At 46.2% G+C, this 24,771-nt stretch overlaps 1 protein-coding gene across 3 annotated transcripts in view; it reads right to left on the bottom strand.

Moving 5' to 3' along the window:
- The window catches only part of LOC120978608 (inter-alpha-trypsin inhibitor heavy chain H3-like), a 117,045-nt gene that overhangs the window by 49,620 nt on the left and 42,654 nt on the right, over window positions 1-24,771 (bottom strand). For all 3 annotated transcript variants that reach the window (XM_040406856.1, XM_040406858.1, XM_040406857.1), the window contains 2 exons: window positions 19,139-19,264; window positions 10,000-10,181 (listed from right to left, as the gene is read on the bottom strand). In XM_040406856.1, coding sequence (XP_040262790.1) covers window positions 10,000-10,181; window positions 19,139-19,264 — 308 coding nt within the window. The remainder of the gene's footprint in view (window positions 1-9,999; window positions 10,182-19,138; window positions 19,265-24,771) is intronic.

Genomic DNA, 24,771 nt, shown 5'->3' with positions numbered 1-24,771 from the left:
TGATTCGCATACCGTCAGTATACTGTCAGTATCAATATCTCACAATTTTTTAAATCTCTGCTTGGAGTTATTCAGCAAAACCCTTCATCACTGTGCAATATGCAACCTTTTTTGCTGAAACTTAAAGGGGTTGGCCAGTGTCTGTCTGCTTGTGACCCATGTGTCTGTACGATTACTATATGGCAGTTACTGATAATATAGCTTTTATTGAAATTCTGTGCCTTTTTCTATATTTCATAAGGTTTGTTCTCTTGTTTGCCAAGTCTTTTGTGCTATGCACACAGAGGTCCTGTCCATAAAATGGCTTCTGATAGAGGGTCATGTGACCAGTCAAACCACCTCCATGTGACGTCTCCTTCATTCAAACATCCTCCATTCAAGTGCCTGTGTGTCTAAATGTAAGCGCGTGCAATGTTTCTGCGCCGTCCTCAACACTGGGCAGTGGTGGGGGCTGGGTTGGGGCATGATGTAGGCAGGGCCTTTTCCCCAAGCAAATTCACTATCATTTACACCAGTTTACTATCAGTGGCTGTAGTAGATTTCAATCGAGGTGTATGGATTGCCAGAGGATGTGCCTAATTTATGATTATCACACCTGCTGTATTACAGAACACCAGTGACTGTCTCTTTGCCGTCTCTAACATTATGTCCTCTCTCTATCTGAAACAAAATCTTTCAAAAACTGAACTTCTTGTGTTCTCTCCATCTACTAACCTACCTAAACCTGATGTCTGCCTCTCGGTGTGCAGCACGCCCGCTCTCTCGGAGTGACTTTTGACACTGATCTTTCTTTCACCCCCTATATTCAATCTATCTCCCGCTCATGTCGCCTGCACCTCAAAAACATCTCTAGTATCTGCCCCTTTCTCACTATGGAAACAACAAAAACAACAAAAACTCTCATTGTTGCCCTGATCCACTCCCGCCTTGATTACTGCAACTCACTATTAATTGGCTTCCCCCTCACCAGACTCTCCCCTCTCCAATCTATTCTTAATGCAGCAGCCAGGGTCACCTATCTGTCCAACCGCTACTCTGATGCCTCCGGCCTGTGTCAGTCATTGCACTGGCTACCCATACACTATAGAATCCAATTCAAACTGCCCGTCCTCACCCACCAAGCCTTCCACAGTGCTGCACCACCCTACATCTCTTCCCTCATCTCTCTCTACCACCCTACCCGTGCTCTCTGTTCAGCCAATGACTTACGACTGACTTCCACAAAAATCCAAACCTCTCTCTCCCGGCTCCAAGATTTATCCCGTGCTGCACCGGTTCTCTGGAATGCCCTACCCCAAGAAATCAGGCTTAATCACAACTTGCACAGTTTTAAGCGTTCGCTAAAAACACATCTTTTCAGGGTGGCCTATCACCTCCCTTGATCTAACCTCCCATAGCCCATTTATCATTCCCTGAAGCTGAGCCTCCACTGCACCCAGAAGCACTTCGTATATTGGCTGCTGACCGGCTCATGCAGCTTTATATCTGCTCCCCCTATTCTCCCAAGATGGCTGGACTATCGTACATAACAAGCACTTCTACCTTTTGTGTCACCCCTATCCCCTCATAGATTGCAAGCTCTTGCGAGCAGGGCCCTCATTCCCCTTGTTGTAATAATTGACTTGTCTGTTACTATGTTATTTATGACTGTTTGTACATGAACCCCTGAATTTTAAGGCGCTGCAGAATATGTTGGCGCTCTATAAATGAAGATTATTATTATTATTATTATTATTAATATTATTATGAGGCCTGCACCTTGTCGTAAATTAGGCACATCCTCTGGCAGCGCAGGTTATGGATGGGAGTGACAGGGTTAATCAACACCTGCACAGTCCCCTACAGGAAGCTGGGGTGTGGATGCTGGATCTGCCCATTGCTAAGTCTAGAGAGTTACGGCTTGCAGCAACTCCATTTACTCAATTCCTCCAAGGACTGGATTAAAGCTACATGATCTACAGAAAGGAAGAAAGAGACAAGAAAATTCAGAAATCTGCATTGCTGAGCATTGGAATCAGTAAGGGATTCTGCTACCTAAGCTATTTAGACTTTGCTGCAGTGAGGGTAATACTGTCGGGACACCGTTCACACTTGGACATAGACAACTAGAACTAGGTTCTGCAGTAAGATACTTGAGAAAGATAGAGAGGAAGGAGTACGATAATTTCCATACTAAATTTTCCATACATAGAAACATAGAAACATAGAATGTGTCGGCAGATAAGAACCATTCGGCCCATCTAGTCTGCCCAATATACTGAATACTATGGATAGCCCCCGGCCCTATCTTATATGAAGGATGGCCTTATGCCTATCCCATGCATGCTTAAACCCCTTCACTGTATTTGCAGCTACCACTTCTGCAGGAAGGCTATTCCATGCATCCACTACTCTCTCAGTAAAGTAATACTTCCTTATACTAAACCATCTGAGGAGATACGCACTGTATATTATGAGAACTATGTTTTTGCTATTGTTGGATGTACTACAACTCCTAATTTGCACTCCAGTAAGGAGAGGCATTTATTCTGTTAGATCTGACCTGGTTACTGACTCCTGCACCATATGCCGGGAATTGCACTCTACACATCCTGTCTTGCACCCATACGAACATTTAACATCACAGGCACCCCAACTACCATCAGCCAGGAGTCACAGAACCAGGGAAGAAAGGGTGCACCCTCCTTTCATTTCACAGCCCTAGGGAGCAACAGTGTGAGGAAAGTCGCTGTCATTGGCTGTAATGGCCAGATCCACTGGGCTCCTCCTGGGCTCGCTGCATGTGACTACTCTTTCTTTTGCGTTGTAAAAGTAATTGACAATATAACTCACAAATTTGCAACATTTACAAACAACAGGAACTGAACTATGCCAGAACCATTATTGCAGTCTCTATGACAATAACAGCCTCTAGGGTAGTAGGGAACCATTGGAAATAGTCTCATCTGTAATCCACAACAATTCTTCAGGCAGGTATCCATTTGAGGCAGCTTTTGAACCAAGTTTTTTTTTTTGCCCTGTCAGTCTGTTGAACTCACGGTCAATGCTTGCTTCACAGATCTAAGTTCCCTCTGGAAACAGAGACTGCAACAGGTCCCAGACAAGGACTATGTCAAGAGACACAAGGGATTCATTGGAGTGGGCCCTAAGAGGAGGGGGTACTGTTACATATCTCTCCGAACTCCAGTGCCACTCCTAGAAACTCTGGATTTATAGCCATCTATTTGTATATCAGGCTTGGCCTCCAGCTTGGATTTTTTTCTCTGCCTTTGCCTAATTTTCTGGATTGACGTACATCAATGACCTCCAAGTTCGGACCCACGGCTGCTTCCTGACTACCCTTCTGTGCCTCACCTCTGATATGTCTCACTGACCTTCAGTGTCTATTCTGAGGACTGTTACCCAGAGATACATATAATTAAATCTAAACCTCCTTTTACCCCACTTTAAGTTAAGTTTCAGACCCTATACCTCACTTTAGGCGACACCAGTTTGGTTGCAGTGGAAGGTTCCACTGTTTAAAGGTAGGCCCAATATATATTAAAGGGAATGTATGATCAGAAAATGATCTATAGTTTAAATCAGTTTTTAAATGTTATTTTTAAGGGATCTTTGGTGATGTTATTTTCCATTTAAAAAATACTAAAATCCTGCAGTTTTTGCACAAGGCACTTCCTGTTCTGTACAGATCACTTTTCAGCAGTTTTCTCATTATCATCAAAGGCAGGATTACAAAAACAGATATCACCTTTGTTTAGATAACACAGGATCCACCATTCACAATAGATAGATATCACAGTTTATCTAACCTTCCTGACCTCTGCACAGGACACAGCTAGTGCTAAGCCAATCAAGCTTCGGATCATAGATCTGAAATCGAAACACTTCGATCTTAATGCTGTCTGGAGCTCCGTACAACATTGAAATGTTTTGCCTTCAGATTGCTCATTTTAAGGGTCCATTCACACGTCCGTTTTTTCTTTCCTGATCTGTTCCGTTTTTTCAGGAACAGATCAGGACCAGATCTGGACCCATTCATTTTCAATGGGTCCTGGAAAAAATCGGACAGCACAATGTGTGCTGTCCGTTTCCGTTGTTCCGTTCCGCATGTCCGTTTAAATATAAAACATGTCCTATTCTTGTCCTGAAAAATCGGATCCTGGACCAATACAAAGTCAATGGATCCGCAAAAAACGGAAGACATTCGTATGTCATTACGTATGTCATCCGTTTTATGCGGATTCCGTTCCTGGAAATTAGGCTTCCTCCCCAGTATTAAATGTGCCCCCCTCCCTCTATATTCATTGGTGGCCAGTGCGGCAGTGCGGATTCCCAGTAAGTTTTCTACAGATCTGATTTTTCACTTCGTGAAAAACTCAGATCCGACAGTATATTCTAACACAGAGGCGTTCCCATGGTGATGGGGACGCTTCTAGTTAGAATATACTGAGAACGGTGTACATGACTGCCCCCTGCTGCCTGGCAGCACCCGATCTCTTACAGGGGGCTGTGATCTGCACAATTAACCCCTCAGGTGCTGCGCCTGAGGGGTTAATTGTGCATATCATAGCCCCCTATGAGAGATCGGGTGCTGCCAGGCAGCAGGGGGCAGACCCCCCTCCCTCCCCAGTATTAAATGTGCCCAGTGCGGTCTCACCTCTCCCCCCCCCCCCCATCATTGGTGGCCAGTGCGGATTCCCAGTAATAATAAATGTGCCCAGTGTGGTCTCACCTCTCCCCCCTCCCCCCCCATCATCGGTGGCAGTGCGGATTCCCAGTATTAATAAATGTGCCCAGTGCGGCCTCACCTCTCTCCCCCCCCCCCCGCCCCCCCCCATCATTGGTGGCAGTGCGGATTCCCAGTATTAATAAATGTGCCCAGTGCGGCCTCACCTCCCCCCCCCCCCCCATCATTGGTGGCAGCGGAGAGTACCGATCGGAGTCCCAGTTTAAATCGCTGGGGCTCCGATCGGTTACCATGGCAGCAAAGACGCTATTGCAGTCTTGGCTGCCATGGTTACTTAGCAATAAATACAAGCATTATACTTACCTGCGACTGCGAGCTGCGATGTGTGTCTGGCCGGGAGCTCCTCCTACTTGTAAGTGACAGGTCTGTGCTAAAAGCAATGCGCCGCACAGACCTTTCACTTACAAGTAGGAGGAGCTCCCGGCCGGTCAGACATCGCAGCTCGCAGTCGCAGGTAAGTATAATGCTTGTATTTATTGCTAAGTAACCATGGCAGCCAAGACTGCAATAGCGTCTTTGCTGCCATGGTAACCGATCGGAGCCCCAGCGATTTAAACTGGGACTCCGATCGGTACTCTCCGCTGCCACCAATGATGGGGGGGGGGGAGAGGTGAGACCGCACTGGGCACATTTATTAATACTGGGAATCCGCACTGCCACCAATGATGGGGGGGGGGGGGGAGAGGCGAGGCCGCACTGGGCACATTTATTAACTCGGGAATCCGCACTGGCCACCGATGATGGGGGGGGGGGGGAGAGGTGAGGCCGCACTGGGCACATTTAATACTGGGGAGGGAGGGGGGTCTGCCCCCTCCTGCCTGGCAGCACCTGATCTCTCACAGGGGGCTATGATTCGCACAATAATTGTGCGGATCACAGCCCCCTGTAAGAGATCGGGTGCTGCCAGGCAGCAGGGGGCAGTCATGGACACCGTTCTCAGTATATTCTAACTAGAAGCGTCCCCATCACCATGGGAACGCCTCTGTGTTAGAATATACTGTCGGATTTGAGTTTTCACATGTTTCCGTTTTTTGCGGATCCGCAAAAAACGGATGACATACGGAAACATTTTCAGGAACAACGGATCCGCAAAAAACGGACCGAAAATCGGGATGTAGAAAAATACGGACGTGTGAATGTAGCCTAAATGTTTTTAATCCAAAAAAATAAATGTTTTTAATGATGCAGAAGTGATTACCGAATTCATTTACCGAAGTATCGCGCGACTTTGGGTGCAACAATTCTTGCCTACACGGAGGCAATACATTTTAATGCAGTATAGAGACAGGTCTCTGGACAGCATTAAAACCGAAGTGTTTGCATGAATGGACTTCGGATCTATGATCCGAAGCTCGTTTCTCTCAAGCAGAGTAACAGCTCATGTTCTCCCATAGACATCAATGGTACCTGCCAGGGGTGGACTGGGAACTTAAAATGGCCCTGTAGTTGGGTCCAAATTGATGGAAGGCTGTGAGGGGTTGCACCTTCATTTTGTATCCTTGATTCCATCTTACTTTGCTGGTTTATTTTAGGTCAGAATTGAGAATTGCTGAGCCGTGTGTACTAGATACTTTTCAAGGATGAATAACTGAAGGATAAGATAAGTTTTTTTTTGTAATTAAATATGCTTGACTTGCAAACATCAAAAAATGACGATATCTGTGTTTGGCTTGAGTTCTAGAAAATGGGTATAAATATTTTGTATCCGCCCAATAAAGAGGAGAGTGATCATTCAGATACAACCTTGAGCCTGTGTCATTTATCTCTCCCGAGTATACTCGTACTTTTATCTGATTTAATCCCCAGCAGGTCATAGAAGTAGGGGTTTTGCCCTAACAAAGGCAGGGCCAGCAATACCATATTGTGGCCCATTATACCACCCCAACAGAGCCAAATACCACAGTCCATCACAAAATACTGCCAGCAGCACAAAATACATCCCCAAAAACATCCACTGGACGGCCGTGAGGAGGGCTCAGGCGGCCCCCTGGGCATCGGCCCATCAGGAATGTCCCTGTAAGGTCTATGGCCAATCTTCCCCTGGTGCCTGCTGTGAAGCATATATCTGAAAGCTGTTATGTACAGCTTAGGCTACTTTCACACTGGCGTTTTGGTTTCAGTTTGTGAGATCTGTTCAGGGCTCTCACAAGCGGTCCAAATTGGATCAGTTTTGCCCTAATGCATTCCGAATGGAAAAGGATCCGCTCAGAATGCATCAGTTTGCCTCCGTTCAGTCACCATCCCGCTTTGGAGGCGGACACCAAAACGCTGCCTGCAACGTTTTGCTGTCCACCTGACGAAGCGGAGCCAAACGGATCCGTACTAATATACTTTATCAAGCTGACCCATTCACACATGTTGAGACACATTGACAATCGTTATTTACAGATGGTCCTAGGGACCAAAAATTGTCTCTTAGTTACAAACCGGATTCCAAAAAAGTTGGGACACTATACAAATCGTGAATAAAAACTGAATGCAATGATGTGGAGGTGCCAACTTCTAATATTTTATTCAGAATAGAACATAAATCACGGAACAAAAGTTTAAACTGAGAAAATGTACCATTTTAAGGGAAAAATATGTTGAATCAGAATTTCATGGTGTCAACAAATCCTAAAAAAGTTGGGACAAGGCCATTTTCACCACTGTGTCGCATCTCCCCTTCTTCTTACAACACTCAACAGACGTCTGGGGACCGAGGAGACCAGTTTTTCAAGTTTAGAAATAGGAATGCTCTCCCATTCTTGTCTAATACAGGCCTCTAACTGTCCAATCGTCTTGGGCCTTCTTTGTTGCACCTTCCTCTTTATGATGCGCCAAATGTTCTCTATAGGTGAAAGATCTGGACTGCAGACTGGCCATTTCAGTACCCGGATCCTTCTCCTACGCAGCCATGATGTTGTGATTGATGCAGAATGTGGTCTGGCATTATCTTGTTGAAAAATGCAGGGTCTTCCCTGAAAGAGATGACGTCTGGATGGGAGCATATGTTGTTCTAGAACCTGAATATATTTTTCTGCATTGATGGTGCCTTTCCAGACATGCAAGCTGCCCATGCCACACGCACTCATGCAACCCCATACCATCAGAGATGCAGGCTTCTGAACTGAGCGTTGATAACAACTTGGGTTGTCCTTGTCCTCTTTGGTCCGGATGACATGGCGTCCCAGATTTCCAAAAAGAACTTCGAATCGTGACTCGTCTGACCACAGAACAGTCTTCCATTTTGCCACACTCCATTTTAAATGATCCCTGGCCCAGTGAAAACGCCTGAGCTTGTGGATCTTGCTTAGAAATGGCTTCTTCTTTGCACTGTAGAGTTTCAGCTGGCAACGGCGGATGGCACGGTGGATTGTGTTCACTGACAATGGTTTCTGGAAGTATTCCTGAGCCCATTCTGTGATTTCCTTTACAGTAGCATTCCTGTTTGTGGTGCAGTGTCGTTTAAGGGCATCCAGTATGGTTTTACGGCCTTGACCCTTACGCACAGAGATTGTTCCAGATTCTCTGAATCTTCGGATGATGTTATGCACAGTTGATGATGATAGATGCAAAGTCTTTGCAATTTTTCGCTGGGTAACACCTTTCTGATATTGCTCCACTATCTTTCTGCGCAACATTGTGGGAATTGGTGATCCTCTACCCATCTTGGCTTCTGAGAGACACTGCCACTCTGAGAAGCTCTTTTTATACCCAATCATGTTGCCAATTGACCTAATTAGTGTTAATTGGTCTTCCAGCTCTTCGTTATGCTCAAATTTACTTTTTCCAGCCTCTTATTGCTACTTGTCCCAACTTTTTTGGGATTTGTTGACACCGTGAAAATTGGAATCAAAGTATTTTTCCTTTAAAATGATATATTTACTCGGATTAAACGTTTGATCTGTCATCTACGTTCTATCACAAATAAAAAATTGACATTTGCCATCTCCATCATTGCATTCAGTTTTTATTCACAATTTGTTTAGTGTCCCAACTTTTTGGGAATCCGGTTTGTACATGTGCTACCAGTATTGCTTCCTAAAACGTAACATTTATTTCCTATTATAAAATCGTTTACTCTAACTTAAATGTAATTTAAAACTCTCAGCTGTGCCACCGAACTGACTCTTATTTGCCCAGGCATTGAATAGCAAAGATACTGAAGCGTAGTGTGTATCCGTATCTCTTTTGACCAGAACCCTTCTGGACTATGCTATTAGTACAGTGAAGCCAGATCAGAGGTACGCTCGCTGATTAAAAACATTTCACAAGCTGCCCCCCGACATGTTTCGCCAACTCTTTGGCGTCTTCAGGGGTTTCGGGCAGTCTGCTAGTGTAGGAAGGGGCGGGATCCAAGCTTTAAAACCTCCCTATTGTGATGTCACTGCCCTAGTAGCTAATTAGTGACTACTTTGTTTCAAAGTTGATTCTCCTCTCCTATCAGAGGCCGATCAGAATGTCCACTGTGTGTCTTAACCTCTCCTTTCTCATTGTGCGGCAATCATCACTTAGTGTCCATTGCTCATGCGCTACAACTTAAATACAGATCGGTTCTTCTATCTTTACTGCGCATGTCATAGAACTCATGTTCACGCTGAGTTTGAACTAGCTATTGCGCTTGAACTTAGAAAGTGAGGACACTGTTATCTAACATTGCGCAGGTCATGGGACTTCACTCATATTGAGCTCAGGCCAAATTTCTGCGCATGTGTCCAGACTTATGCTCCTTTGCTAGTGAAGTGTTATCACTGCGCATGCGCCAGAACTTAAGCTCCTTTACTGGTGAGATCTTTTCACTGCGCACACTCCAGGACTTAGTCTGAAGTAGGTAAGTTGCTCGTGTCTTATACGCATGCCCTTGTACTTATACTTATATTATCCGGAACCGTCCTGGCACACAATGTAAGTCAATGGGGACGGATCCGTTTTCTCTGACACAATCTGGCACAATGGAAAACGGATCGTCATGGCTATGGAAGACATAATACAATAGGATCTGTTCATGACGGATGCATGCGATTGTATTATTGTAACGGAAATGTTTCTGCAGATCCATGACGGATCTGCAAAAAAACACTAGTATGAAAGTAGCCTTAGGTAAAATGGCATAAGCATGTTCAGGAAATAGGATAAAAAAAATATCTAAATTGAGGAAATAAAAACAGATTTAAAATAAGAATATATGTTGCTATCTGGGTTAAACTGACAAAATATATATATAGGTGACACATTCCCTTTATGATGAACATTACAGAACATCACATTACCTGCAACTGCAAGTCTGCATCCGAGTCTTCATATATGCGACGGGCGATTCCTGAATTTTCCAGTGCTAACTTCTCCAGAAAAGCATAATCAACTCCACTGCCAAAACCAAGACTGTACAAGGTGTATTTGCCTTGAATGGCTTTCTTTGCATTTTCCTGGATTTTTGAAGGGTTTTTTTCACCTAAAAGTCAATAAAATATTTACACATTTCACCTGTATTTCTATGCACTGGCATGAACGAGTGCACCAACTTGGGGGACGGGAGGTTGAAGGGCTCTGTGCCAGAAATTTGAATGATGGTTGGTTCAGGGACACAGCGGGTATGAATGTTGGCCAGGTGGCAGGTAGCTGGCCACTACTTCTTTAGCTGATATGATGAAGGAGAAGGGGTGGTGGGGACAACTGATGTTTCTGCTGCTTGGAGGCTGGACTGCTCTAAGCAGCTGGTAGTCATTCTTCATATCTACTGAATGGGAGAGCTGATTGAAGAAGAGACTGTCACTCCTAGGTATTTTTTAATATTTTTTTGTCAAACGTGAATAAATCTGTAATTAAGCTTTCAGCACAGATGTGAATATAGCCTGATTTATTCAGTAAGGTTGGTTCTGGTGCTGCTTCTATGAAATGATCTTGGTTCTTTTAGGCTTAGTTTACACATCACAAATACGAAGATGTTCTGTGTCTAACACTTGGATTTTTGCTATGTATGCCCAGTGGTTGTGTTGGTGGATCCACATGAAGATTAACTTCATTCAAGGTTCCCCCATGGCCTACTCTCTATCACAGACTGCTGCCACATGCCCCTACTCTCTCACATAGACTGCTCCCACATGCCCCTACTCTCTCACACAGACTGCTCCCACATGCCCCTACTCTCTCACACAGACTGCTCCCACATGCCCCTACTCTCTCTCACAGACTGCTCCCACATGCCCCTACTCTCTCTCACAGACTGCTCCCACATGCCCCTACTCTCTCTCACAGACTGCTCCCACATGCCCCTACTCTCTCACAGACTGCTGCCACATGCCCCTACTCTCTCACACAGACTGCTCCCACATGCCCCTACTCTCTCACACAGACTGCTCCCACATGCCCCTACTCTCTCACACAGACTGCTCCCACATGCCCCTACTCTCTCACATAGACTGCTCCCACATGCCCCTACTCTCTCACACAGACTGCTCCCACATGCCCCTACTCTCTCACACAGACTGCTCCCACATGCCCCTACTCTCTCACAGACTGCTCCCACATGCCCCTACTCTCTCTCACAGACTGCTGCCACATGCCCCTACTCTCTCACACAGACTGCTCCCACATGCCCCTACTCTCTCACATAGACTGCTCCCACATGCCCCTACTCTCTCACACAGACTGCTCCCACATGCCCCTACTCTCTCACACAGACTGCTCCCACATGCCCCTACTCTCTCACACACACTGCTCCCACATGCCCCTACTCTCTCACATAGACTGCTCCCACATGCCCCTACTCTCTCACACAGACTGCTCCCACATGCCCCTACTCTCTCACACACACTGCTCCCACATGCCCCTACTCTCTCACATAGACTGCTCCCACATGCCCCTACTCTCTCACACAGACTGCTCCCACATGCCCCTACACTCTCACACAGACTGCTCCCACATGCCCCTACTCTCTCACACAGACTGCTCCCACATGCCCCTACTCTCTCACAGACTGCTCCCACATGCCCCTACTCTCTCACATAGACTGCTCCCACGTGCCCCTACTCTCTCACACAGACTGCTCCCACGTGCCCCTACTCTCTCACACAGACTGCTCCCACGTGCCCCTACTCTCTCACAGACTGCTCCCACATGCCCCTACACTCTCACACAGACTGCTCCCACGTGTCCCTACTCTCTCACACAGACTGCTCCCACATGCCCATACTCTCTCACAGACTGCTCCCACATGCCCCTACTCTCTCACACAGACTGCTCCCACATGCCCCTACTCTCTCACAGACTGCTCCCACATGCCCCTACTCTCTCACACAGACTGCTCCCACATGCCCCTACTCTCTCACAGACTGCTCCCACATGCCCCTACTCTCTCACACAGACTGCTCCCACATGCCCCTACTCTCTCACACAGACTGCTCCCACATGCCCCTACTCTCTCACAGAGACTGCTCCCACATGCCCCTACTCTCTCACAGACTGCTCCCACATGCCCCTACACTCTCACACAGACTGCTCCCACATGTCCCTACTCTCTCACAGACTTCTCCCACATGCCCCTACACTCTCACACAGACTGCTCCCACATGCCCCTACTCTCTCACACAGACTGCTCCCACATGCCCTTACTCTCTCACACAGACTGCTCCCACATGCCCCTACTCTCTCACACAGTCTGCTCCCACATGCCCCTACTCTCTCACAGACTGCTCCCACATGCCCCTACTCTCTCACATACACTGCTCCCACATGCCCCTACTCTCTCACACAGACTGCTCCCACATGCCCCTACTCTCTCACACAGACTGCTCCCACATGCCCCTACTCTCTCACACAGACTGCTCCCACATGCCCCTACTCTCTCACAGAGACTGCTCCCACATGCCCCTACTCTCTCACAGACTGCTCCCACATGCCCCTACACTCTCACACAGACTGCTCCCACATGCCCCTACTCTCTCACAGACTGCTCCCACATGCCCCTACACTCTCACACAGACTCCTCCCACATGCCCCTACTCTCTCACATAGACTGCTCCCACATGCCCCTACTCTCTCACACAGATTGCTCCCACATGCCCCTACTCTCTCACATAGACTGCTCCCACATGCCCCTACTCTCTCACACAGACTGCTCCCACGTGTCCCTACTCTCTCACAGACTGTTCCCACATGCCCCTACTCTCTCACATACACTGCTCCCACATGCCCCTACTCTCTAACAGACTGTTGCCACATGCCCCTACTCTCACACAGACTGCTCCCACATGCCCCTACTCTCTCACATAGACTACTCCCACATGCCCCTACACTCTCACATACACTGCTGTCACATGCCCCTACTTTCTCACAGACTGCTGCCACATGCCCCTACTCTCTCACAGACTGCTGCCACATGCCCCTACTCTCTCACAGACTGCTGCCACATGCCCCTACTCTCTCACATACACTGCTGCCACATGCCCCTACTCTCTCACAGAGACTGCTGCCACATGCCCCTACTCTCTCACATACACTGCTGCCACATGCCCCTACTCTCTCACAGACTGCTGCCACATGCCCCTACTCTCTCACAGACTGCTGCCACATGCCCCTACTCTCTCACAGACTGCTGCCACATGCCCCTACTCTCTCACATACACTGCTCCCACATTCCCCTACTCTCTCACACAGACTGCTCCCACATGCCCCTACTCTCTCACAGACTGCTCCCACATGCCCCTACTCTCTCTCACAGACTGCTGCCACATGCCCCTACTCTCTCACACAGACTGCTCCCACATGCCCCTACTCTCTCACACAGACTGCTCCCACATGCCCCTACTCTCTCACACACACTGCTCCCACATGCCCCTACTCTCTCACATAGACTGCTCCCACATGCCCCTACTCTCTCACACAGACTGCTCCCACATGCCCCTACTCTCTCACACAGACTGCTCCCACATGCCCCTACACTCTCACACAGACTGCTCCCACATGCCCCTACTCTCTCACACAGACTGCTCCCACATGCCCCTACTCTCTCACAGACTGCTCCCACATGCCCCTACTCTCTCACATAGACTGCTCCCACGTGCCCCTGCTCTCTCACACAGACTGCTCCCACGTGCCCCTACTCTCTCACAGACTGCTCCCACATGCCCCTACACTCTCACACAGACTGCTCCCACATGCCCCTACTCTCTCACACAGACTGCTCCCACATGCCCATACTCTCTCACAGACTGCTCCCACATGCCCCTACTCTCTCACACAGACTGCTCCCACATGCCCCTACTCTCTCACAGACTGCTCCCACATGCCCCTACTCTCTCACACAGACTGCTCCCACATGCCCCTACTCTCTCACACAGACTGCTCCCACATGCCCCTACTCTCTCACAGAGACTGCTCCCACATGCCCCTACTCTCTCACAGACTGCTCCCACATGCCCCTACACTCTCACACAGACTGCTCCCACATGTCCCTACTCTCTCACAGACTTCTCCCACATGCCCCTACACTCTCACACAGACTGCTCCCACATGCCCCTACTCTCTCACACAGACTGCTCCCACATGCCCCTACTCTCTCACACAGACTGCTCCCACATGCCCCTACTCTCTCACACAGACTGCTCCCACATGCCCCTACTCTCTCACAGAGACTGCTCCCACATGCCCCTACTCTCTCACAGACTGCTCCCACATGCCCCTACACTCTCACACAGACTGCTCCCACATGCCCCTACTCTCTCACAGACTGCTCCCACATGCCCCTACACTCTCACACAGACTCCTCCCACATGCCCCTACTCTCTCACATAGACTGCTCCCACATGCCCCTACTCTCTCACACAGACTGCTCCCACATGCCCCTACTCTCTCACATAGACTGCTCCCACATGCCCCTACTCTCTCACACAGACTGCTCCCACGTGTCCCTACTCTCTCACAGACTGTTCCCACATGCCCCTACTCTCTCACATACACTGCTCCCACATGCCCCTACTCTCTAACAGACTGTTGCCACATGCCCCTACTCTCACACAGACTGCTCCCACATGCCCCTACTCTCTCACATAGACTACTCCCACATGCCCCTACACTCTCACATACACTGCTGTCACATGCCCCTACTTTCTCACAGACTGCTGCCACATGCCCCTACTCTCTCACAGACTGCTGCCACATGCCCCTACTCTCTCACATACACTGCTGCCACATGCCCCTACTCTCTCACAGACTGCTGCCACAATCCCCTACTCTCTTACAGACTGCTGCCACATGCCCCTACTCTCTCACATACACTGCTGCCACATGCCCCTACTCTCTCACAGACTGCTGCCACATGCCCCTACTCTCTCACAGACTGCTGCCACATGCCCCTACTCTCTCACAGACTGCTGCCACATGCCCCTACTCTCTCACATACACTGCTCCCACATTCCCCTACTCTCTCACAGACTGCTCCCATATGTCCCTACTCTCACACAGACTGCTCCCACATGCCCCTACTCTCTCACAGACTACTCCCATGGTTCTTATAGACTGCACTCCTTTGCACCCCTTAACACAGACTGCTTCTTACAACCCCCTCACAGACTGCTCTCCATTTTCCTCCCCACAGATTGATTCTTATGGCCCCATCACAGACTTCTCTCCCTCTCCCGACATATTGTTCTTATTGGCCCCACACCCACAGACTGCTCCCCATCCCTCCCCTCACACAGACTGCTCCCCATCCCTCCCCTCACACAGACTGCTCCCCATCCCTCCCCTTACACAGACTGCTCCCCATCCCTCCCCTTACACAGACTGCTCAATAGTCTATTGCAGGAAGCTGAACATTGATGTTTCGGCCCTGCACTGATCATGGAGATGGGTGCAGGGAGGGATAGAGAGGACCTTGCAGCTATTGTACGACTGCACAGTTCTCTTGATGACTGACAAAACAATTCAGGAGCACATTTACCACATGGGAGGTATAATAGCAAACATTAATGGGAGCTCATAGAGTCAATACTCATACTCATAGAGTCAATGTGGCTGGTACTAAAGGCGGCATTATAGCTGCACTAACAGATACACTATGGCATAGCTCTTATGTAAGCACTGTCACTGTTATGGTAGCACTGTGACTGACACAAATGACTTCATGCTAAACAAATTTGGCAAAGCATAGTGATATTAGTTTGGTGGCTGTACTGCATTAGTCTGACATTGAAGGGAATGCCACACTACTTGCAAAAATGAGTTGCTGCATCCAGTACAAGTTTAGTGAGAATCCACTACCTCAAAAGGGTTTTGTCACTTCAGCAAGTGGCATTTATTATGGAGAGAACATTAATACAAGGCATTTACTAATGAATTGTTATTACCCATATTGCTTCCTTTGCTGGCTGGATTAATTTTTACATCATATTATATGCTGCTCGTTTCCACGGTTACAGACCACCCTGGAATCCATAAGTGGTGCTTGCACACTATAGGAAAAAATGCCGGGCTCTCTGGCGACTGTGGAGACATAGGCTGGTGTTTTTTTATAGTATGCAAGCACAGCGACAATGATGGATTGCAGGGTGGTCGTAACAATGGAAACGAGCAGTGTACTGTATAATGTGATAGAAATATGAATCCAGCCAGCCAAGGAAGCAATATGGATAATAACAATACATTAGGAAGTGCCGTGTATTAACTTTCTCTGCATAATAAATGCTGTTTGCTGAAGTGAGACGACCCCTTTAAGTCCCAGTGATCCAAATAATAACAAAACTGAACACTACTCAAATCTGTTGAGATTCAATAAGTACCGTTTTATCACCTGCTCAAAAGTCCCCTAGCTAATATACAATTTAAACACTAGGAGTGAGGGCCCTGCTGGCAAGAGCTTATGAGGCAATGGGGGTGACACAAAAGGTAAAGGTAAATATTACTGATGATTAGACACAAAGACAGCATATTTTGCATCGGAAGCACTCCTAGGATCCCCCAGTTCCATCTCCAGGGTGTATTGGTTGAATTAAGTCGGTCCGTGGGTTGCGGCCTACTGAGCAGAGTGAAATCGATGTATATTTTCTACCCGGCCCGGGGACGGCTCTAATATATGGCATTTCTTCATTGCCTTAGCCAGCTTAACCCCTTAAGGACACGGCCATATTTCACCTTAAGGACCAGGTCATTTTTTGCAAATCTGACCAGTGTCACTTTATGTGTGAATAACTTTAAAATGCTTTTACTTATCCAGGCCATTCTGAGATAGTTTTTTCGTCACATATTGTACTTCATGACACTGGTAAAATGGAGTAAAATGATTCATTTTTATTTATAGAAAAATACCACATTTATCTAAAATTTTGAAAAATTTGCAAATTTCAATTTCTCTTCTTTTATAATAGATAGTAATACCTCCAAAAATAGTAAAAAATTTTACATTCCCCATATGTCTACCTTATGTTTGGATCATTTTGGGAATGCCATTTTATTTTTTGGGGACGTTACAAGGCTTAGAAGTTTAGAAGCAAATCTTGAAATGTTTCAGAAAATTTCTAAAACTCACTTTTTCAGGACCAGTTAAGGTCTGAAGTCACTTTGTGAGGCTTACATAATAGAAACCACCCAAAATGACCCCATTTTACAAACTACACCCCTCAAGGTATTCAAAACTGATTTTACAAACTTTGTTAACCCTTTAGGTGTTAAGGGTTGCTAGGAGACGATCGGGATGGAGACCCGATCATTATTATTTTCCCTTATAACATGGTTATAAGGGAAAATAATAGCATTCTGAATACAGAATGCATAGTAAAATAGCGCTGGAGGGGTTAAAGAAATAAAAAATAATTTAACTCACCTTAATCCACTTGATCGCGGAGCCGGCATCTCCTTCTGTCTTCATCTTAGCTGTGTGGAGCAACAGGACCTGTGATGATCCATCACCATGGTAAAAGATCATGTGATGGATCATGTGATGACCGGAGTGACGTCACCACAGGTCCTGTTGCTCCACACAGCTAAGATGAAGACAGAAGGAGATGCCGGCTCCGCGATCAAGTGGATTAGGGTGAGTTAAATTATTTTTTATTTCTTTAACCCCTCCAGCGCTATTTTACTATGCATTCTGTATTCAGAATGCTATTATTTTCCCTTATAACCATGTGATTGCACTTTATAACTTTATAACTGAGACTGGATTTACATTTTGCTGCATTTTTATCCAGTAATTTGAAGTGAATTTGAGCTAAGCCGCAGTACCCTCGCATGTGTTATTGAAATCTATTTAATGCTGTTTAATATCATCTGCTAATGCCTTGTAATGTACACAGTATAGCTTTTGTATGGATCAGTTGGGGTTAATAATTCTGACTCAGCCCTGCAGAAAGCTAGGTGTGGATTTAGATCCGACCATAGCTGAGTCTGGGTAGTTGTGATTTAGTAGACCAAGTGAGAGCTGTGACATGTGCTCACTCCCCAGAATACTAGGTTTCAGAGAATCACTGCCTCTGAGTATATTTGCATCAAACAAGCCATCAGTACTTTACAGTACTCCAGGAAAAGGGAATAGAAAGAGAAGGTCCAGAATCTGCATGACTGAGCATTGGAGTCAGTCAGTAAGGTATTTTGCTGTTTAAGGCTGCTACAGATTTTACTGCAGTGAGAGGGACATTGCTTAAACACCCTTCACACAATCTGGCCCACCGTATCCCTTAGTTGGAAATTACAGCCACCATTGCAAGAATAATATTGCAGGCCATAGATTCTGCAGAAGGAGAAAGAGGGGAAAAAGTACTACAATTCCCGTCCTTGCTCAAATCCATGCATTGCTTTTTGGGGAGATCTGCACTGTGAATTATTTGGAGCTCTGTTTTGATACCATTGGACGTACTACAACTCCCATTCTGCACTAAAGTAAAATGAGATGTTTTTTTTTCCTACAACTGGCCTGATTATTGACTCCAGCATCAAACGCCAGCCACAGCACCTACACGACCTGCCTTGCACCCATACAAAATGTTACCATCAAGGCACCCCAACTAACAGCAGGCAGGAGCCCCAACATCAGTTAATTCCCGGAGGGAAGAAAGAGCACACCCTCCTATCACTGCCCTGCATCTAGGAAGACTAAGTGTGAGGATTGTGTGTATAAGTATTGCAGCCAGAACCACTACCATTCCCATCCTCCACTCCGCTCCATCGGGGCTTGCGGCACATGGCCTCTACACAGCGTATGGGGTTCTCCGCTTCTGCTCTGTTCTCTATGTTAGGTCTGGCATCAGTTGCAAATAGATGATCGGTAGATAGGTCGAGTGTAAGATCCCCGCAGATATGATAATGATGACATATCATAAGAATAGGTCATCAATATCTATCACTCAGAAACTTCTTTAACTAAAGAATATCCTTTTTCAATTATCTGAACAAAACAACCTATATTGTCTTACTTACCTCCATTGGCTTCACCATCTGTGAGGAGGACAATTAAGGAAACACTTCTTTCAGGAACAGTTTTATTCTCGTGTGCTGTATTTAATAACTCGACAGCCTTCAGTAGAGGGTCATTAATGTTTGTCCCTATGGTGAAGCAAGATATTTGAACATGTTAATGTTCATGTTAATGTATGCAATCAATGTATACAGTTAACACATAAGTAGCTTGCTGGCTGACAATGACTTATAAATTTAAGTAACCCAAATGGAATAATCAGTCTGCTCAGTCAGAACTGGAATCAGGTTTCTTGTGCCTATCAGTGAAAATAGTTCTGAGGGTCCAACCTCTATCTGTAAAGAACATGTGCACTTTATATCAAAAATATCTAATAGATGATTTGTGAATCAACCATTGAGAAACAGATCCTAGCGCCATCTAATTAGGTCCAAAGTCAGCTTCAAATCAGGTTGCCCACTTAAAAGTTATCTGACACTCTGGTGGACCAGTCCAACCCTGCAGTTCTGAACGACAGTCTGGAATGTGCCTTAGTGACCCAGTCAGGGGACATTGATATATGAACCCCCTTCTTGCCCTTCTATCATACTTATGTAAAATAAATGTTCAGTTACACCCTACCTTTGCAAAGACTGAACAGAAAAAATACAACATACAACATCAGGCTAGTTTCAAATCTATGGTGATGGACGAACATCGGCCGGGACGATTAGCGAACGCGCGTTCACGATCAAATGTTCGCGAACCGCGTGTTCGCGGCAGGCCCCATTCACTTTGAGGGCAGGCAAACCTGAAAAACCTTCAGGTCATATTTGCAGCCAGCAAACACTTACTAGAAGTACACAAATCATCCCACAACATGGACAGTGATATACCACAGGGGGATCATTGTCAAAAATTCCCACAAAAAAATATGTATTTTAATCAGGGGCCATTTTTATGCGTCTTAAAGGGAAACTCTCAAAAATGTGCCCTGCTGGAGTTTGGAGAAATGTTATTTTAGGCCACGGGAGTATAGGCCCTAAAAATCTGGCATTCAACAGACAGAAAAGAACTTTTGCTGATGTGGTTGGAGATACATTAGGTGTTCACTGGATAAAAATGTTACTGTAGGCCACTGGAGTACAGGCCCCAAAAATTTGGCATTCTCCTGACACAAAAGAACTTGTGATTCTGTGGCTGGAGGTACATTAGGCAGTCACTGGATACATTTTTTACTGTAGGCCAATGGAGTAGAGGCCCCACAAATTAAGCATTCACCTGACACAAAAGAACTTGTGATCCTGTGGCTGGAGGTACATTAGGCGGTCACTGAACTAAAATAAAACTTTAGGCCACAGGAGTACAGACCCCAAAAATTTGGCATTCACCCGACAGAAAAGAACTTTGGCTGATGTGGTTGGAGATACATTAGGCGTTCACTGGATAAAAATGCTATTGTAGGCCACTGGAGTACAGGCCCAAAAATTTGACCTTCACCGGACAGAAAAGAACTATGGCTGATGTGGCTGGAGGTACATTAGGCATTTACTGGATAAAAATGTTACTGTAGGCCACTGGAGTACTGGCCCCAAAAATTTGGCATTCACCTGACACAAAAGAACTTGTAATCCTGTGGAGGTACATTAGGCGGTCACTGAATAAAAATAGAACTGTAGGCCACTGGAGTAGGGGCCCCAAAAATTAGGCATTCACCTGACACAAAAACTTATGATTCTGTGGCTGGAGGTACATTAGGAGATCACTTGATAAAAATTGCACTGTAGGCCACTGGAGAAGAGGCCCCAAAAATTAGGCATTCATCTGACAGAAAAGTCCTTTTATGCCGCTGTATATACATAAGACAAGGACCATTCTTTGTTCTGGGCGGTGGCAGATATGTGTGGGCTGGCATGAGGAAATTCAATTACACGTGATGGTCACAGGTATTGAATTCCTCCGAGATCCATGCCTCATTCATTTTTAGAAATGTGAGGTAGTCCACACTGTCGTGAGCTAGGCGAGTGCGCTTATCGGTCACGATCCCCCCTGCTGCGCTGAACATCCTTTCAGACAGGACACTCGATGAGGGGCAAGCCAAAAGTTCCATGGCAAATTGTGCCAGCTCTGGCCAAAGGTCAAGCCTGCACACCCAGTAGTCCAGGGGTTCCTCGCTTCTCAGAGCGTCCACGGCCGTTAACCCGATGTAGTCGGATACCTGTCAGGAGTCAGCCAAGGAGGAGATGGAGGATGGAGTAGGAGGAGAAGAAGAAGAGACAGGCCTGCATGCAATCCGTGGCGGTAACACCAAATCCACATGGGAGCCACGGATTACATGCTTGACAGCCGTCAGAAGCTTCATCCAGTGGGCAGTAAAAGTTATGTACCTTCCCTGCCCGTGTTTGCTAGACCACATGTCTGTGGTCAGATGTATTTTGGCACCGACACTGTGTGCCAGAGATATATTCACTTGGCCATATAGCTCTGGGATGCCCTTCTGGGAGAAATATTTCCTTCTGGGGACCTTTCATTGCGGTGTGCCAATGGCCACAAATTTTCTAAAGGCCTCCGAGTCCACCAGTTTATATGGCAGTAGTTGACGGGCTAGCAGTTCCGACAAGCCAGCGGTCAGCCGTTGGGCAAGAGGGTTATCCGGCGTCATCATCTTTTTACGCTCAAACATTTGGGCCACCAAAGCCTGCCTTATGCCAGATGAACGCGACGATGGCACGGTCGAAGGTGGAGTGGAGGACAAATGGGAGGAGAGAGGAGAAGAAGAGGCAGGACGTGGAGCGCCGGGAGTGTGGCTTTGTGGGTTCTGACGGCGTTGCTCCCACTGGGCTCGGTGATGGGAGGCCAGGTGCCTTCTTAAGGCGGTCGTCCCGAGGTGAGTGTTGGGCTTACCGCGACTTATGCGTTGACAGCACAGGCTGCAGATGGTAACACTATTGTCAGCAGCGGACACGTTAAAAAAAGCCCACACTGCGGAGCCATGTGCCAGTGTACTGGAAGGGCCAGAAGTGACCGTGCATGGTGGATGGCTAGCTACAGATACATTTGCAGTCTGCTTTTTGCCTCCTGTGCCCTGCGAGCTGTGCCTGCTTCTCCTCCTTCTCCTCCCTCTCTGCTGCTCCATTTCTAACTCTGAACTCCCCTTCTCTTCCTCTCTTGTGGGCACCCACGTGACGTCCATCAACACAACATCACCCTCACCTTCACCACCACTGACATTTGAGATCTTGGAGTAGGCAGCAACAGCAGGGACCTCCCTCTTTGGGTTGATCTGGGTACTGTCATCAGACCGCTGGGTGGCGGCCATTGCTACCTCTTCTTCATCATCAGATGTCAAGAATGGCTGTGCATTGGTAAGGTCTGGGAATGGATGGGAAAATAATTCCTCTGACTCGTGTGGAAGGGCTATGGTGTTGGTGGTGGTGGTGGATTTGGGGGTGCACACAGCTAAGAGTGAGGAGGGTGCAGATACAGAGGATGAGGAGGGTGCAGAAACGGAAGGGTGAGTGAGCCACTCAACCAACTCTGGTGCGTCCTTTGAAGTAATCGCACGCGCCTTCTCCAACTTCCCACTTGCACCTGCCCGACCCCTACCACCCCTGCGGAATGGCCTGCCTTATCCGCTGCTTGTCATTTTCAAAATGACCCTGTGCCTAAGTCCCTAGAGAAGAGCAGTATTTGTGGAAGCAGGTATATTGCAGGCCTCAATCAATATTTAGTACTGAATGTAATGGAGTGGCTCACTGCTGATTGTGGGTGGTAAGGTAATACAAGCTCAAATTGAGGACACCCAACCTCAATTAATAAAATAAATGAGAAAAGAATAAGGAGAGCGAGCACTCACTCTATGGCATCTACTGATATTTATTAGAATAAGATAAATCTTTCTGTTGACTAATACAGTAGACTAAAAATCTAAAATTAACAATCAATTATGACATAAAATATATTAAAATTCCAAAGATTTGGTCAAATCGACCATATACAATATGTAAGACCAATGGATAACTGGGAAAATAAATAGAAGCATCAATAATAGCAATATATCGCAGCAGAAATTGAATAGCAATTCTGATAGACAGCAATGTTCAGTCCTGGGATCCAAATTGGGTAGAAGTGTCTTTGTGTTAATAAAAATACTGTGAGGAATAATCGAAATAAAGTTTGTAAAGACTTTGTGTCACTGTGAATTGTCTGGTGGTACAATGCACATGAATAAATGCTGTAACAGTTGTTTACTCTTCTGCGGCTGTAAGTAATTGCCACACAAATTAGATTGTCCCGTTAAGTAACTCATCCGCATAGAATAGTTCGCATATGCCACTCTATAGACTCGTGGTCTTGTGCAAAGCTCCAATCAATGGATCCATATGGGATATCGGACACTCTGGTGAAACCTCCACTACAATTAATCTTTGCATGGCCATGCTAGATTCTACATTTGGTATACACCGAATTTAAATATCTTCGATAAACGACTAACAGAGTCAAGTGACTCGGCTCACCGGACGGAAATCCCGCTTGTATCATCGCGAGATCCAGGTGAGAGCATCGGATAACACGAGCAACGAGGCCGTATTGGCGTCCTCAGCCTATCATCGGCATACAGCCAAGAATCACACTTTGAACCAAGCGTACAAGGAGGTAAGAACCTTCTCCTTTCTTAGGACTATATGCTATATACACATTTAGCTGGATCGCTTGCTATAGAAGATTGATTGGAGCTTTGCACAAGACCACGAGTCTATAGAGTGGCATATGTGAACTATTCTATGCGGATGAGTTACTAAACGGGACAATCTAATTTGTGTGGCAATTACTTACAGCCGCAGAAGAGGAAACAACTGTTACAGCATTTATTCATGTGCATTGTACCGCCAGACAATTCACAGTGACACAAAGTCTTTACAAACTTTATTTCGATTATTCCTCACAGTATTTTTATTAACACAAAGACACTTCTACCCAATTTGGATCCCAGGACTGAACATTATCATCACCATTTTTTCAAATTTTTTATTTTTTCCACTCATAAGCACTGCGCACTTTTCCAGTCACTGTAACCATTGTGGCACATATCACACGTTATTTTAATATCTTTTGCTGTTACCTGAACATCAATTGTTGCTGTCTATCAGAATTGCTATTCAATTGCTGCTGCAATATATTGCTATTATTGCTGCTTCTATTTATTTTCCCATTTATCCATTGGTCTTACATATTGTATATGGTCGATTTGACCAAATCCTAGGAATTTTTATATATTTTATGTCATAATTGATTGTTAATTTTAGATTTTTAGTCTACTGTATTAGCCAACAGATAGATTTATCTTATTCTAATAAATATCAGTAGATGCCATAGAGTGAGTGCTCGCTCTCCTTATTCTTTTCTCAATCAATATTTGGTGGAAGCAGTTATATCTTACCCCTTAATTAGTCTTTTGTGGAAGAAGGTATAACACACCCCTCAATCCGTTTTTTTTGGGGTCTACAGGTATATCACACCCATTGCAATTAGTTGTTCCAATAGCGTTTGTCCCTCTATATAGCTGCGGTATCGCAGCAGAACCGCACGCAACTGCTGCACAGTTCAAATGCACTATATAGAAAGTATATTATAGGTATATCACACCCCTGCCTCA

This window comes from Bufo bufo, chromosome 9, assembly GCF_905171765.1.
Source record: "Bufo bufo chromosome 9, aBufBuf1.1, whole genome shotgun sequence".
NCBI classification, from domain to species: domain Eukaryota; kingdom Metazoa; phylum Chordata; class Amphibia; order Anura; family Bufonidae; genus Bufo; species Bufo bufo.
The sequence above is the reverse complement of the archived record's forward strand: the minus strand, read 5'-3'. Positions and strand labels throughout refer to the sequence as shown.